Below are 12,966 nucleotides of genomic sequence, written 5' to 3' on the forward strand. Positions count from 1 at the left end.
CTTGTATATATATTGCAATATACTGCCTTTAGCTGAAAAACAACATATCGCAATGTCACATTTTTCCAAAAATGTCAAATGTTTCAAAAATGTCATTAAAACAAAATAATAATAATAATTTCAAGAAACAAGATAACATTACACATTTAAAAAAAAATACACTTGTGGTATGAATAACCACATATATATATATATATATATATATATATATATATATATATATATATATATATATATATATATATATATATATATATATATATATATATATATATATATATATATATATATATGTGTGTGTGTGTATATATAAATAATGCATAAATAATGTATATGTATAAATAATCGCACACCCCTACAGTAAATTTAGTTCATCCAAATGTTTACCTTAAAATTCACACTAAAGTTCACCCAAAAATGACCTTATGATTTATTCTGCCTCATGTTGTTTTAAATCCTTCACAACTTTTTTTTTTTCTGTTGAACACAAAAGAAGTTATTTTGAAGAATGTTGGCCTTCCATAGTAGGTAATACAGTTGAAGTCAGAATCATTAAACCCCCTGAATTAATAGCCACCCTGTTTATTTTTTCCCCCAATTTCTGTTTAACGGAGAGATTTTTTTCAGCACATTTCTAAGCATAATAGTTTTAATAACTCATTTCTAATAACTGATTTATTTTATCTTTGCCATGATGACAGTAAATAATATTTGACTAGATATTTTTCAAGACTATTTTATACGGCTTAAAGCAACATTTAAAGGCTTAACTAGGTTAATTAGGTTAACTAGGCAGGTTAGGGTAAGTAGGCAAGTTACTGTATAACGACAGTCTGTTCTGTAGACTATCGAAAAATATTTTGCTTAAAGGGGCTAATAATTTTGACCTTAAAATGGCTTTTAAAAAATTAAAAACTGCTTTTATTATAGCCGAAATAAAACAAAAAGACTTTCTCCAGAAGACAAAATTAACAGAAGAAAGAAAGTCAAGTATGTTTTGAACAAGTGTACGACCCATCATGAAGATGGTGCACTTACAATATTACAGACGTCAGGAGAGGCTCCATTCTGTAGCAGCAGGAGAACGATATTGAGATGTCCCATAAATGCTGAAACATGGATTGGGGTCAGACCAGACTAGAGAAAAAGAGAAGAGAAATAAAGAGACAAACACAATAAGCAAACAGCAGCAGACAAATCACTTCCCAAAAATATTATCAGTTAGATACTTTAATTTACATTAAATTAAAGGTGCATGTTCTTAAATTTTAGACAGATGAATAATTAAAGGCCTCTAATATACTTCTTTTAGGAGATGTAATCAAATTAGGTGTCATCAGAAGTTGTCTATTACATTTCAGCATAAAATACCACATAGATCCTTTATTATACTATGTTGTAAATGCCCATTCCTGGCTCTCTAAGGGTAAATCGGTTGCAGCTCACCGCCCCCTTTCCAGAGGAGGGTGGTCCCTTTACTGCTGGCTTGCTGTCAGTATAAACTGCTGATATAATTATGGTGAGCTATCAGCAGGTATGAATGAGTATTATATTTTAAAGTTGTTAGAGATACTTCTGTGCTCGATATAACTGGGTCTAGCATTGAAGATTCAAATGCGTAATAATGTTCACCCATTGAACCACTTGAGAGTGTGTGAATAGAGAATAAATGCACTTTTGGCGGGTGAACTATCCCTATAAGTTTTAAATGAGGAACACTATGAAATGTATGTTCCTGGAAGATAACCCAGGGAATACAATCGATGTATTTGAAGAAGTTCAGAAACAGTGATTAGCAATACAGAGAAGTTGCTTTTCAATACACTTAGCAGCTTTGGAGATTTTTTTACATGATTGAAAATCAATGTTATGAAAATGTAAAAAACAACAACAAAAAAAAACATAACAGATCCATATTATTCTCCTCTAAGATTTATCAAATCTAAAAATTAATTAGGAAATCACATGACAAATCAAATATTATTGTCCTCATTATCTTACAGATTACATTAAGTGTGTAAATTTAGACTCAGACTCCCACCTCAGTGATGGCCTGGATTGAGGCGCCGTATTTAACCAGCAGCTCCATGACTTTCACTCTGTTCTTCTTGCAGGCAATGTGTAGAGGAGTGAAGCCGTTCTGACAGACACAATACATACATTTGTAACATTGATTAACACTAATGAATATACAATATTACCATCTTTCACTGAATTACCAGCGCTCTGGCATTAGGATTGGCTTTCTTGTCCAGCAGTAATTTGGTGACTCTGTAGTGACCACAGTGTGCGGCCACATGAAGGGCGGTCAGGTAGTCAAGTGTGACATCATCCACCGGCGCCTTGTGTTGCAGCAGGTGTTTCACACACTCGACGTGATCACCCTGAGCGGACATGTGCAGCGGGGACAGACCGTTCTGTGTGTGTTGGAAAACAGAGAGGGAAAAATACATATAGATCAGCATCTGATTACAAATAATATTACAGTGATTCGATCAGGTAAAATAATACCATGGTTCTGTATGATTCCCATATTCTTGTTTGTAGCACGAATGCCTTAAAATGATCAACAGTTATAGTACAAACATTTGTTTTGGCCCTAACCCAAAAATTATTAAACTAAAAAAATAATTACAAACAAACAAACAATTACAAATAATTAATTAGCAAGTTTTAGCATTGATAATACTATTAAAGGGCACCTGTTAATCAAAAATCACTTTTATAAGGGGTTTAAACAGTTTCAAAGAGTTAGAAAAAATATTTGTAGGTTATTTTAAACTAAAACTTCACATACACACTCTAGGGACATCAGAGACTCGTTTTACATCTTGTAAAAAGGGGCATAATAGGTCTGTTATGATTATCAGCGATCTAGCGGCTGTAGATCAAATCCGCCATTTATGAACTACAAGATTCAGTCATGCACCACACACACCGGTTCCTAATCCTGACTGATTACATTGTCACAGCCAGAGGATCATTACAAACTGATTACATGGACTTTAAAAAACAGCACAAACACACACACACATACACTGTTGCTGAGTCTTGTTGAACTGTGAGTGAACATTACGATGCGTTTTCCACGCCTTGCTGTTTTTTTGACCCTCACTTTCTTTTATTTGTTTACGTTGTATGCTGCCTGCCTGTTTGACCATCTTCCTGTTATTTTGACTACGACTCTGGATTGCCCTTTTATATCTGTTTGCTCCTGTGTTGACTGTTGCTTGCCTGACCATTCTCTGTTCAATCAAGACTCTGCATTTGGATCTGCACCTCTGTTCTCAGCATCACTTCACATAACAAGGTCCCATTTAATACTATTACTACTAATAAAAATACATTTATGTGAAGGGTGTAGTGTCTGGATGGTTTAATGACATTAATTGTATACGACACAAAAACATTACTTTGATATTCAGCACAATCTCACTGCAATTCGTAACTGTTTGATTTAGTGGCTAATTTGTATGAATTCGTACAATTTAGTACGATTTGCTCATCCCCCAATGACAGTTGGGTTTAGGGGTGGGGTTTGGTGCCATGCGTCTGAACTCTGAAACTGACAAAATGTAAAATACATATACGTTTACAAATATACATATACAAATACGTTTTCTCGTGAGATCAGGCTAAGATATTCGGATAGCCATATGCTTGCAAAAACTGTTATAACTGTTATAATGTGAAGACGCATAACAAATGCTTTCAACAGAATTCGAAAAGGTCAAGGACGACGTACTAAAGTGGGTTAGTTTTCTGCTGACAATAAAAAAAGAAATGGTCCAGATGACATTGCTAACCAACTATCACAACCGAACGCCTGGGAGCGTTATCTTCAGAGGAAGATATTCTTTGCCAACTAGAAGCTATGGCTTTGGAGGACAAGACCCCTGGAAAACTGCCCAAATGCTGATGTAATCGAAGAAACGCTTTGCTATGGTTTTTTTGTTCAAATGTATCAACCTAGGGGGTAATTACTAAGCTCTAGAGAACAAAAAGGGATTTCTTCTCTGTATTATGAGATATTCTCAAGTATATCAAACACTGATTGTTACTTTGCTGTGTGTTTACTCAAAGGGATTTCTTATTTGTATTATTTGTGTTGTACACAAGTATATGAAACTTTTGATATCTTCAAGTATATCAAATATTGATAGCTTAAAGCATTAAAGGCACACCTATATTCAAGGCTTGAATACTGTTTAAAAGGCTTCAGCATACAAACCAGCCGCACTGACTTTTGTAAACTGAATGTCTTAGGCCTCTTATTCTCAACAGAGAATAAAGTAAAGGATTTTGTTTTGCTATTGTATTTGTTTTTTTCTTTTTCACTGTATTTATTTTATTAATAAAATTGTATTTTATTAATTTTCTTCACTGGAGTGGACATTGGCTTCATTTGCACAACCCGTCAAGATACCTTGTGGTAAGGTATGAATCTAATTTATTGCTTGAACAACATTACAAAGATGGTCTTAAACAAAACTATGAAATATAGCCAAGAGAGGATTCTGATTTCTTTATTTAATTAGGGTATTAAATAAAGGCATCCAGCACAAGGATCATGTGTCCCTTAAATCTAAAGTAATGGTGGCTTTGTCATTATATTTAGCATTTTATAAATATATAAAACATAAAATATGATTTCATAATATTTTCACGGTATGATAGCCTTAAAAAAATAGTCTTTGGTTTAATTATGGTCAACTATGTTTCCTTTGTTTTACATATTAGGGCTGTAATGCTGCATTTTAATATACTGTAGCACAATACATGTTTTAGCCATCCAAACATGCTTCTGTTAACCTTGGTTCGTGCCAGAATTGGAGCTCCTTTTTCAAGCAGTATTTCCACAGCGCTATCATGTCCACTTCTGGCAGCACAGTGCAGAGGTGTCAGTCCATCCTGTACAACAGACAAACAGCATATATAAACAAACAAACATACATGTACAGTTAAAGTCAAAATTATTATTATTAATAAAATTATATATTTTTTGTTTTTGTTTTGTAACTATTTTCCAAATTATGTTTAACAAAGCTAGGAAATTTTCACAGTATTTCCTATAATATTTTTTTCTTCTGGAGAAAGTCTTATTTGTTTTATTTTGGCTAGAATAAAAGTAGTTTAAACATTTAAAAACAAACATTTTAAGGTCAAAATTATTAGCTCCTTTCAGCAATATTTTTTTTCGAACGTCAACAGAACAACCCATTTTCCTAATTACCCTAACTTAGCTAATTAACCTAGTAAAGCCTTTAAATTGCCCTTTCTAATATCTTTAAGATAGTAGTATCTTGAAAAATATGTAGTATCTATATCTCCAGCAATATTATGTTCTGTCATCATGTCAAAGATAAAATAAATTAGTTATGAGAAACTAGTTATTAAAACTATTATGTTTAGAAATGTGTTGAAAAAAAATCTTATTTTCGTTAAACAGAAATTGGGGGAAAATATACAGGGGGCTAATAATTCTGACTTGAACTGTACATGCAGAAGTATATAATAAAAACTACTCAAGCAAATGTACATAAAACACAGCAAATCGCCAAACCGCTTGCATATTTCGTGCATATTTAAAGCTATCATAATTACCTTTTATATTTGTGTTTAATAAAGAATTCTACATCTGAGCTGTCGTTAAGGAAACAGGCACTAGAGAGCGCCATAGTTCAGAATTTTATTGAATTTTTGAGTATGCTGTGGCACTGCTGTAAAACTCACCCTGGTCTTGGCATCAATCTGAGATCCCCTGTCGAGCAGCAGAGCAATCATGTTGGTGTTTCCTCGTTTGGAGGCCACGTGGAGAGGTGTAATTCCATTCTGAATAAACAATACATCTTTTAGGAAAGATTATACATTCATGGGTGAAAATACTGTGACTGAAAAAACCCAAATGAAGACAGTATCTGATTAAAGGCTTACTTTTTCCTCAATCCATAAAAAATGTATATGCAGTTGATTGATAACTCTAAGATTTGTTCCATATTATTTGGAAAATAAGGTTTAAAACAAGTTAATTTCACATTAACAATAATAATAATGATAATAATTGTTCATTGTTGCGTGTAAGTGCTATGAGGTTGAGATTTCTGCCTCAGTACAATTCTTAAAATGTTTAAACAATTTTTTTCTAAAAATATAATTATATTTTAAGAAAATTGCTTTTTTTGTGTGTCTATGATGGATCTACTGAAGCAAATAGTTTACTTAAAAAAGCTAAACATGTAAAAGTGCAAATGAAAACCATTCAAATAGCCTAAAATATCAAAAATTAACAATGCATGAAAAAAAAACAACAACTTACATTTAAGCACTTGTTCAAAAACTTTGTGCCTAAGTCACACCACGTGTATGCATATGCATTAGAAAGTTGTAAATGATGGCTTTTTATAATCTTTTATTTACAGTGCATGTTATTATACACAGTACTTACTGTGAAAGTGCCATACTCAAAACATTAAATTAAATTAACATTTTTTGTACAAACCCAGATTACAGCTGTGCATAGTTTGTGCTTATCTGCATTGTTATTTAAAGAAACCACTAGCAATGTAAATTGTAAAATTATAGAAAACATATTATTTCTCTCTTTATATAAATATAAATACACTGACAGCATGTGTTCATTTGTGCATGCTAGTTCAGTTATTAAAATTTTTCGTAAATGTAAAATAAATTGTCGTAAGGGTCAAATTTTTTAAATTGAGATTTTTGCATACAGTGCATCCGAAAAGTATTCATAGCGCTTCACTTTTTCCACATTTTTTGTGTTACAGCCTTATTTCAAAATGGATTAAATTCATTTATTTCCTCAAAATTCTACACACAATATCCCATAATGACAATGTGAAAAACACCTGAAAAATCACATGTACATAAGTATTCACAGCCTTTGCCGTGAAGCTCTAAACTGAGCTCAGGTACATTCTTTTTCCACTGCATTCTTGAGATGTTTCAGCAGCTTAATTGGAGTTCACCTGTGGTAAATTCAGTTGATTGGACATGATTTGAAAAGGCGTACACCTGTCTATATAAGGTCCCAGGGTTGACAGTGCATGTCAAAACACAAACCAAGCATGAAGACAAAGGATTTGTCTGTAGACCTCCGAGACAGGATTGTCTCGAGGCACAAGGCTAGGGAAGGTTACAGAAAAATTTCTGCTGCTCTGAAAGTTCATGTGAGCACAGTGGCCTCCATCATCCATAATTGGAAGATGTTTGGAACCACCAGGACTCTTCCTAGAGCTGGCCGGTCATCTAAGCCGAGTGATCGGGGAAGAAGGGCCTTAGTCAGGGAGGTGTTCAATAACTTGATGGTAACTCTGTCTGAGCTCCAGTATTCTTCTGTGGAGAGAGGAGAACCTTACAGAAGGACAACCATCTGTGCAGCAATCCACCAATCAGGCCTGTATGATAGAGCCACTCCCCGCCTGGAATTTTCCAAAAGGCATCTGAAAGACTCTCAGACCATAAGAAACAAAATTATCTGGTCTGATGAGACTAAAATTGAACACTTTGGAGTGAATGCCAGGCGTTACATTTGGAGAAAACCAGGCACCGCTCATCACCAGGCTAATGCCATCCCTACAGTGAAGCATGAAGGTGGCATCATCATGCTGTGGGGATGTTTTTCAGCAGCAGGAACTGGAAGACTAGTCAGGATCGAGGGAAAGATTAATGCAGCAATGTAAAGAGACATCCTGAATGAAAACCTGCTTCAGAGTGCTCTTGACTCGGCCAACGGTTCATCTTGCAGCAGGACAATGACCCAAAGCACACCGCCAAAATATCATTGGAGTGGCTTCACAACAACTCGATGAATGTCCTTGAGTGGCCTAGCCAGAGCCCAGATCTAAATCTTATTGAACATCTCTGGAGAGATCTGAAAATGGCTGTACACCGTTGCTTCCCATCCAACCTCACAGAGCTTGAGAGGTACTGCAAAGAGGAATTTAAAATAAAGAAATGTGGAAAAAGTGAAGCGTTGTCAATACTTTCCAGATGCACTGTAATCTGAAAGCTGAATAAACACATTTTCCATGGATGCATGGTTTGGCTATATTTTTGGCAGAGATAGAACTATTAGAAGTTCTAGAGATTAAAAGTAGAGATAGAATCAATCTGAAAGATTAAAAAAAATCTAAATATTAACAAAATCCAAATTAACAATGCACAATACTAATGAAAAGCCGAGCTTTCATATATTTACAGCAGGAAATGCACAATATATAATCACAGAAAACGATCTTTACCTAATATCCTATTGATTTTTGGCATAAAACACAAATCAATATTTCACCCATACATGCTATAGCCATATATATGCCCATGCAACATAAGACTGAGGTTTTTGTGAACATTTTGTAAATCCAATTTTTAATTTGAACACAGATTTCGCACACAAATTTATGTTTATACATAGTGAATGAGACCCAATGTTTTTGCAAGACTATAACAGTATAAGCTCATACCCTGGCTGTGAAGTCTACAGCAGCCCCTCTGTTGAGCAGCAGCGTGGCCACATTTACATTCCCATAATGAGCAGCAATATGTAGAGGAGTGAAGCCACTCTGATACACCATGGAGTAGTTTTAGGATAAAACAAGGGACAGAACAAGAGACGGAGAAACAGAGTAAATATAAAGATCTTCCAGCTTATTTGAAACATTAATCCTTAATGATCTACCATGCAGCATTCCAATGAACCATCACATTTGTGCAAAAAAAAGGAAAGAAACAAAGGAATGGAAAAGTTAAAGAAATGTCTGGATTCTCATCGGCTACCAATAGATCAGCATGCGCTATAGTTAATGAATGGGGGAGAAATAAACGTTAATGAAGGGAGAAACTGAAAGATTATATTTGTGTGATAATAATATATGAGCACATTCCAGTGTCGTATGAACCTTTGCAAAAGAGATGAGAAGTTTCTCAGTGACAATGACAGGAAAAAAGGATGATGAATAAAAATATCTGAACAAACAAATGTGATTCATCAACTACTCACTACTACATGTTGCTAAAGATGAATGCATAGATAGGAAATTGGCATTGTCTGTCTTACTGAGTTTGTCTGATGGAGCCTTTTTTTCTTACCTTTCCATTCTGACAGACATGGTGCGATTTAGAAAACACAGTTAACAAAAAGGTGCAGCAAAATGTGACCGAGAGACTTCTACAAAGAATGAGTTTGCATGCACAATTACAGTACGTCTGTTTAGTCTGTTTGTAAATCTAAGAAGTGTTCAGACTACTTAAGGGAACACTCCAGTTTTTTTTTTGGAAATAGGCTCATTTTTACAAGTAACCTAAAGAAAACCATTCAGCTTTTCAATTTTTGAAACCATTCAACCCATATCCAGGTTTGATGGGAGCACTTTTAGCTTAGCTTAGCTTAGCATAAATCATTGAATCGGATTAGACCATTAGCATCTTGCTCAAATTGATTTTTTATTTTTTTATTTTTTTACATTTTTATATTTTACATTTTACAAATATAACAAACAACCCTTAAAAATAAAATAAATAAATGAAATAAAACCCAATTACACAACTAAATTCCTTCATTCATTCATTCATTCATTCATTTTCTTTTCGGCTTTCATAATCCGGTCCCTTTCATAATCCGGGGTCGCCACAGCGGAATAAACCGCCAACTTATCCAGCACATGTTTAACACAGCGGATGCCCTTCCAGCCACAACCCATCTCTGGGAAACATCCATACACACTCACGCACTACGGACAATTTAGCCTACCCAATTTACCTGTAACACATGTCTTTGAAATATGTGGGGGAAACCGGAGCACCCGGAGGAAACCCATGCAAACGCAGGGAGAACATGCATACTCCACACACAAACGCCAACCAACCCAGCCAAGGCTCGAACTACGTCGCCCAGATATCTACATTTATGCAACAAAATTTAATGTTACAATTCAAGTAATAAAAGCTTACAAAGCTTAATAAAAGCTTGATGTGTTGTTATTGTCAAGAGCTAGCAATGGTGATCAGTCTAGATCCAACTGGAGTGTTTTTTTTAAAAGGTTTTTTTTTCTCCTTTATTATATAGGACAGTGGAGTTGAGACAGGAATTCATGGGGAGCAGACAGGGGGGAAGGATCAGCAAAGGACCTCGAGCTGGGAATTGAACTCGGGTCGCCGTAAGCCCCTGTGCTATATGTCAGCGCACTTACCACTAGGCTTTTGCCGTCGGCCAGCTGGAAAGTTTTAACATAAGAAAAAAAAGGGGCTTACAGGTTTTAACAAACGCTCTGTTATATCTTTGAAGGGAGTATCTAATCTTAGTTCCACAAAATATAGAACATCTTTCAGCCGTCTTACATGCGAGGGTGGCCAGGGGCTTTTCCAGTTTAATAAAATTACACGTCTAGCAAGCAATGTAATACATTACATTACAATACAGGCCACAAAGTTTAAAAAGTAAGGGTGTAATTTATAATTATCTATAGAAGTAATGGCTGAAAGAGAGAGAAATACTGTACCCCAAAATGAGGAGTACATGTCGAGAATATATGGGTTAAAGTGCCTAAACCCGAATGACACCTATCACACTGCGGATCAATAGTTTGGTCGATCTGTGCGAGCATATTTTGACCATGTGTACTCGGTGAACCACTTTACATTGAATGAGGCAGTGACATGTGCATATAGATGAGGAATGAACCCTGTCCAAAGCTGCTTACCATGTATCCTGGTCTATTTCAATATTAAGGTTCGCAGACTAGCAGGTGCGGAGACTGTCAAATGGAGGAGACTGTAAATTGGCAAAAATATTGATTAACTTAGAGATTTAGTCTTTACTGCTTGCTTTAAGACATAAAATTATGTCAACCTAAGAAAGTGGTGGGACATCGGGAAAACCTGAAGTGTTTGCGAACAAAGTTACATACTTGTAAATATCTAAAAATATATATTTATTTCCATGGTCCGACAGCAAAGTTCCTTGATTATTACTCCAGAATGAGTCAGTTTTCTTCACAATGTAACTACAGAAGAGTTGAGCTTTAAATAGGAAAAATAAAAACTATTTTTGAATGAGATGCTAATGGTCTAATCTGATTCAATGAATTATGCTAAGCTAAGCTAAAAGTGCTCCAGTCAGACCCGGAGATCAGCTGAATGGATTAATATATGGTAAAACGTAACTGTTGAACTCTAGGTCATTTGAGCCACTCTAGGTCATTTGAGCCTTCATGTATTTCCAAAATAAAGTTCCTTTAAAGAAACCTTGATTCCTGCTCAGGACATTCACTGAGATCTGTGTTGATAAGCAAGAAACCCCCATTTTTATTTCTTTTTTTGAGGAAACACGGTGCTGCTAATAAAACAAAAACAACAATGTGGCATGCACTATGACACTGATAAGGAATCCATGCACTGTAAAAGAAATTGTCAGTGTTAAGTAGCACATTAGGCTTTACAACAGCTGAATGCAGGATTCTGCTGAGAGTCTTAATACCTCTGTAGTCCTGTTGACCATCATCTGAAAGAGTCGCACATGAGGGAGGAAATGCAGCATCTTTAGAAATATGGCATTTTAAATATATGTTTAACTTTCAAAAACACTAACATAATTAAGTGAAGATTCAAAGGCAAGTGAGTATTTTTGTATAATTTGTAATTACAATTAATTGTTTTTGGGACTGCCCTGTAATTATTTGAGGTCCTGTGAGTCTTTTAAAATATCATTTTATTATTTTTGTTCTAAATATACCTAAACAATTTGATATACCTTTTCTTTTAGCTAAAAATATACGTTTTCCATTATATTTTCATTCAATCAATCAATCAATCAATCAATCAATCAATCAATCAATCAATCAATCAATCAATCAATCAATCAATAAAAAGGCCAAATTTGAATGTACTATATTCCATTTTAATTGATTTAATGCTTAAAATATTTTTGCCATTATTTTTTCAATCAATCAATCAATCATAGTGGCCTAACTTGAATGTACTATATTACAATTTAATTGTTTTGATGCTTGAAAGCCCCTTTTCATCTTTGTTCAGTACATGTTTACCACATTGATATAACAAGTATTTACATGATTTCAAACCACCAATACTATGCTGAATGTTGAAACAATACATGATTAAGTTAAAAATGTTTTCATCATGATGAAACAGTGTTATTTTAATACTACTATATACTATAGAGATACTACTATAGTTTTTATTTCTCTCTTTAATATTTTTACACACACATTTTTTTATTATTATTTTAATCTATTTTTAATGTGTGAATGTTTTTGACATTATTTAATACATGTATATCATTTTTATATAGTATTCAAATTTCTATGTATATAGTATTTAATTTTCACTAGGGAGGCACCCGTATAGATTTTTAGGCTGATATTATAACCGATCGATAACTCTTTAGATTTGGAGGCAGACAACCAATATATAGGCCGAAAAATATAATTACCGTATTTCAAAATGTTATATTTTTATACAGTGAACAACGGATTTTATTAAACTGATTTTATTTTATTTTATTTTGAACTGATATTAGAATAGCCTACTCAAATAAAAAAGCAATAATTTCTAAATTGCTTATTAGTGAAAGTTATTTCACTACATCAACAAACTGAATCATTCATTCATTTTCTTTTTGGCATAGTCTCTTTATTAATCTGGGGCCGCCACAGTGGAATGAACCGCCATTTTATCCAGCATGTTTTACGCAGCAGATGCCCTTCCAGCTGCAACCCATCACTGGGAAAGATCCATACACACTCATTCACACACATACACTATACAGATAATTTAGCTCACCCAATTCACCTACAGTTGAAGTCAGAATTATTAGCCAGAATTATTGAATGAAATCAGAATTATTATTATCAGTGAATTTTTCTTTTCTTTTTTAAATATTTCCCAAATGATATTTAACCAAACAAGGAAATTTTCACAGTATGTCTG

At 34.2% G+C, this 12,966-nt stretch overlaps 1 protein-coding gene across 2 annotated transcripts in view; it reads right to left on the reverse strand.

Annotated features, from left to right (window-relative positions):
• The window catches only part of ank2a (ankyrin 2a, neuronal), a 121,483-nt gene that overhangs the window by 49,257 nt on the left and 59,260 nt on the right, over positions 1–12,966 (reverse strand). For both annotated transcript variants that reach the window (XM_056461465.1, XM_056461455.1), the window contains exons 7-13: positions 11,495–11,518; positions 8,484–8,582; positions 5,734–5,832; positions 4,813–4,911; positions 2,220–2,417; positions 2,042–2,140; positions 1,039–1,137 (exon numbers count right to left, since the gene is read on the reverse strand). In XM_056461465.1, the coding sequence (XP_056317440.1) occupies positions 1,039–1,137; positions 2,042–2,140; positions 2,220–2,417; positions 4,813–4,911; positions 5,734–5,832; positions 8,484–8,582; positions 11,495–11,518 (717 nt within the window). The remainder of the gene's footprint in view (positions 1–1,038; positions 1,138–2,041; positions 2,141–2,219; positions 2,418–4,812; positions 4,912–5,733; positions 5,833–8,483; positions 8,583–11,494; positions 11,519–12,966) is intronic.

Source organism: Danio aesculapii, chromosome 1 (assembly GCF_903798145.1).
Source record: "Danio aesculapii chromosome 1, fDanAes4.1, whole genome shotgun sequence".
In the NCBI taxonomy this organism is placed as follows: domain Eukaryota; kingdom Metazoa; phylum Chordata; class Actinopteri; order Cypriniformes; family Danionidae; genus Danio; species Danio aesculapii.